Source organism: Carlito syrichta, unplaced genomic scaffold (genome assembly GCF_000164805.1).
Source record: "Carlito syrichta isolate Samal-C Ts95f unplaced genomic scaffold, Tarsius_syrichta-2.0.1 Scaffold289542, whole genome shotgun sequence".
Lineage (NCBI taxonomy): Eukaryota > Metazoa > Chordata > Mammalia > Primates > Tarsiidae > Carlito > Carlito syrichta.
Genome location: NW_007233638.1, coordinates 403,265 through 407,729, shown reverse-complemented (window position 1 = coordinate 407,729; position 4,465 = coordinate 403,265). Strand labels below are relative to the sequence as shown.

The 4,465-nt window shown below is 44.7% G+C and overlaps 1 protein-coding gene across 1 annotated transcript in view; it reads right to left on the bottom strand.

Moving 5' to 3' along the window:
* Window positions 1-2,056: 2,056 nt before the first annotated feature.
* Window positions 2,057-4,465, bottom strand: part of SV2C (synaptic vesicle glycoprotein 2C) — a 226,635-nt gene continuing 224,226 nt past the window's right edge. The window contains exon 13 of the mRNA XM_008054324.2: window positions 2,057-2,282. Within this exon, the coding sequence (XP_008052515.1) occupies window positions 2,099-2,282 (184 nt within the window). The 3' untranslated portion in view covers window positions 2,057-2,098. The remainder of the gene's footprint in view (window positions 2,283-4,465) is intronic.

The following is a 4,465-nucleotide window of genomic DNA, read 5'->3' as shown; positions in this document are numbered from 1 at the left end:
CTAGAGATAGAGACACCCATGCACATTTCTATTTTCTTTTGAATGAGTTGGTGGAGGCACACATCTTATTTTTACAGTTATTTCTGCACATGCTACATTCAACTAAAAGACGGACTCGGGTCCCTAAGAGTCATTTCTTAAGAAGATCAATCAAGGGATAAATAGGTGGGGAAATGAGTACATACGGAAGAAGAATCACGAATCACATACAGGGTACTTTCTTGGGTTGTTTGACTGCTGTCTTTGTTCTCCTGTGATGTGACAGGAGCCAGAATGAAAGGAAGTTCTGTTTCTCTCTCTGCTTCGTTTTTTATGTTTCAAATACATCTTGTCCAGTCTTTATTGACTTTCCTTCTTCCTGCCACCTTTGCAGTTTCTGGCTTGGGTTTTCCTGCTGTTCTGGTCCTGACACAGCTCCCCAGGGCACCTCCCTCTTCCTGTGACCACCAGCACTAGGCTGCCCACCTCTACAGACCTGAATCACTCAGAGCGGGAGTCAAGTAATGGCTTATGTTAATGAAAGAAGCTTTTCACATAGTCTGAGCTCCAGGAGGGACCATGAGGAAGGGAAGGGGAGGCAGAGGGGGCCTCTGGGGAGGAGGACATCTTGGAGTATAATGACTAGTGGAAACAAAATCTTTCCCATCCTGGAGAGCCCAGGGCTGTGGCCTTTGGAGATGCTTATACTAAGCAACAAGGAAAACCCTCCAATAACACAGAGAAAGGTAAAACAGGAATGTTGTTTAAATATGGGATTTATTCCTAGCTGCTGGTCATCTGCTACAAATCTACAAGGAAGCCTCAGATTTCAAAGAAGATGTGTAAAGGGACGAGCTTGGGGGAGGGGAACCCCAGAGGTGAGAAGGTCACGTAGCTGACAGCTGGCCCGTGGGAATGTCCCAGCTGACCTCTTTCTTCCCAGTCCAGGCAGATTCCAGAGGTAAAACGAGCAGCCACACGGCCACCGGGAGAGGCTGCCCTTGTCTCTGAGGGGCCCCTCAGGAACGCAGGCAGCCGGTGACTTCACTCAGAGCCAGGAGTGCAGACCAGTGCATCAGTCCCGGGAGGCTAGTGGGACTGACCGCTGCGGTGATGCCAGCTGGGAAGGTGAAAGTCAACTGTAGGGATGGGTGGAGTAGGGAGCTGGGGGCTGGGGGCCGGGATGGGATGGTCTCACAGGACAGAGGCACCAGGAAGGAGTGCCGTTTGCATTACCACATGGCTTTAGTGAGCATTCCTTCCTAATTTGCAATTGACAACAACTTAGATTTAGATCCACTGGCAACCTTTAGACACAGTTGGATAAAGGGCAGAACCAGGTAGGCAGACATGGCAAGATCAAGGGCAGTGGGTGGTGGTAAGTGGAGGCAAAGCTCTCTCCCTGATCTCTGATCTTGAGACATTTGGAACCACATGCCATAAGTACAGACACTGTTCCTGTCCTTTCTCCTCAGATTCTTCAGAAGTTTAATTGGGCGTTCTGATGGGAATCTTGCTCAGTAGCTCACTCAGATTTCAGCTGCTAATTGCAGAGACTTTGTTTTTCTTGTCAGCAGAGTCACCTTAATTGTCATGCCCGAAAGAGCCCCACCCAGCCCCGTTTGGTACTGCTTGGTTTTCTGTGAAAGGCCCTGCTACAACAGCAGAACTGCTGGGTGTCCTTTTCTAAGTAAACAGGAAATATCACTCTGCTTGAAAAAAAAGAATCCCTCTCCTCAGCACAAATGCAATAATATGCCGATTTATATTTCCTGCTAATGTGGAAAGGGGCAGGACCACTTCTTACACCAGCTCGGTCATTCTAGCTTCTAAAGCTTCAATGAGCAGAACCCCAGGGAAGCCTGGCTGACTAGGACATTTTGGAAATGTATCCACTGATTTGGGAGAGGCCTTAGCATCACAGTTAAGAAGGATAACAAAGCATGAAAAAAAACTGTGCGGAATCACTTGTAAGGGGCAAGATGGTATGCATCTAAATTTTAAGTCACAGCAAGAGTTTGCGTTCTGATACTCGACCACCTTTCTATATAGGAAAACTCTGGAGCCTTGAGTCAGTCAGGAGAGCTGAAGGAATGCAGGAAGGATGGCTTTTTTCCCTTTACATCAGAACCTGGGTTCGCGTGTCAGGCAGGCGCAGCCCCACGAGTCCTCCACACACGAGCACAGTGGAAGCCAGCAGGATGGGGATGGCTTTGGTGATGCCGACCAGAGAGCCGAATATTAAGTTTCCCAGGACGGCCGCTGCTTTGCATAAGGCATTCAAGAAGCCGAAGCCTGTTGCCCTGCAAGGGAAAGACACGAACAAAGTTGAGAAAATGCCTTCCAGGATTCCAACTTTAGACAAAATGCCCCAGAGAACAATATTCATGGGCTTCCAGTAGATTGTGTTGTATACTGTTGGAGCAGATAATTCAATGCTTGTGAGCAAATCTGGGGACAGAGAACTCCAGATGTTGGTATTGTTCCTCTGTTGACTCTCCTACCACCTCTATTGACCCTTATTCTGCCTGTAAGTTCCAATTTATCATTAATAGAAAGAGGAAGAACGTCTCAGGGAGTAAGAAGAGTTTCTTCTCTCTTGGTTCAATGATGTTGGAAGAAAGGATCTCTGAAATCAAAACTTTAGTCTTACCCTATCAAACCCTTCTCTCAGGAAAGAAACAACCATGCAGCACAGTTCATTAGAGATCACCTCTTCTCAGCATGGGAGAAGCTGGACCACCTCCTCTCAGCCCAGGCCAAGAATGGACAGGATGGGGAAACTGAGCAGCTTTTCGGCTCTCTACAAGAGTGACTTGTTATTTTGTTTTGTAAATTCCCATAATTCCAGAAACATCTATGTTTAAAAGGAAATTTATTTATTTTATTTTTATTTTTTGAGTCAGTGTCTCACTGGTTGGAGTACAGTGGCACAATCATGACTCACCACAGTCTCAAACTGCTGGGTTCAAGCAATCCTCCTGCCTCAGACACCCAAAGTGTTGGGATTACAGGCATGAGCCACTGTTCCTGGCCAGTATTTATTTATTTCTGAGACAGGGTCTTGCTGTGTTACCCAGGCTGGAGTGCAATGGTTCAGTCATAGTTCAATCATAGCCATTGCACTCAGCCATGGAATTTAAATTTCATTCCATAGTTAAGTAAAAACATATGCTAACATTTATTTGGGTTTTTTCACTCCACATTTTCTTTCATTAGCTTAATCAATGTGCTAGATTTTAAATAATTAAAGCCCACAGAATTTTCAGAGAAAATCAGGGAAGATGGAGTTGCATCCCTTGTCTTTCAGGTACTACGAAGGTGACGTAGCATGCTCTCTTGCCAAATGGTTTTGACAGCAAGCAGAAGCCGAGCCCCGAGCTGTGCAGCCCACCAGTGAGCCAATGCACCATGCCGTATATCCTCAAGTTCTCTGTGGGAAGTCAAGTCCCAGAGAATACTACAGAAGAGAATCAGACTGTGGGCTCAGAGAAAGTCTTGTCCACTCTGTTTGCTGTCATATAAGATGTGCAGGCATATAAGTAGGACACATCGCATTTCCTTAAGAAATGTTCTTTGAAATAGTTATGTTTCGCTATCTTTAGTATACATGATCGACTAGTTTTACTGTGGTCTTCTAGGCAGAAAACTTAATTTTGTTTGTGAGACTACATATATCATTGACATAATGAGAAAATATGAATTTCCTTCTGACTTTTTGCCAGTTCACTGTTCCTGGTTGTCAGTGGGCATCTGTGCATATTAAAGGCACATTGAATGCAGGGACATTTTTGGATATCTTTTTTTTTCTTAACTCCAGAGAGAAATGCATCTTGTATACTGCAAAATGCAACAATTAATACACTTCTTTCTTTGATTTGTATTTATAAGTGTGGGGTTTTCCTTTGGTGAGTCATAATTACTACTCATCACCAAGTTGTGCTGTCCTAATGATGTTTCCCACAATGTGTATACTCCTCACAACCTAACATGTTTATTGTGGTTATAATCCAACCAGCTCCCTTTCCACACCGTAGGAAAGGAATAAACACTCCTCCCTGAGATGCATAAACCCAGTCTGTGAGTTAGTGCACAGCCAATGATGTCAGTGATTAGAACACAACGACTATAGTGCAGCAAGTGTGGGTTTTCTTTTTGGCTAAGACACATAGAAAGTAGATAAGGCAGGCTCCGAAGGGTGGCACAGCTCGGGGAATGTGGAAAGACTGTAATGGAATCTTGGAGAGAAACAAGAACTCCTCCAGAAGAGGGTAAGCTAATTTGTCTTATTTTAAAGCAAGAGACTAGCAATAGCAACAACCATAAAAAAGATAAGGAGATTTAATACACTGATAACTACTTAAAATGAAATTTCCTGAGGCTATGTGTTGGGTACCAAAGAAGATTTAAGCAGAATGACAACATCTCCAACCCTCCACTTCCATGGAGATGCCATGAGGCTCAACTGCTTCTCACTTTCCTGCTG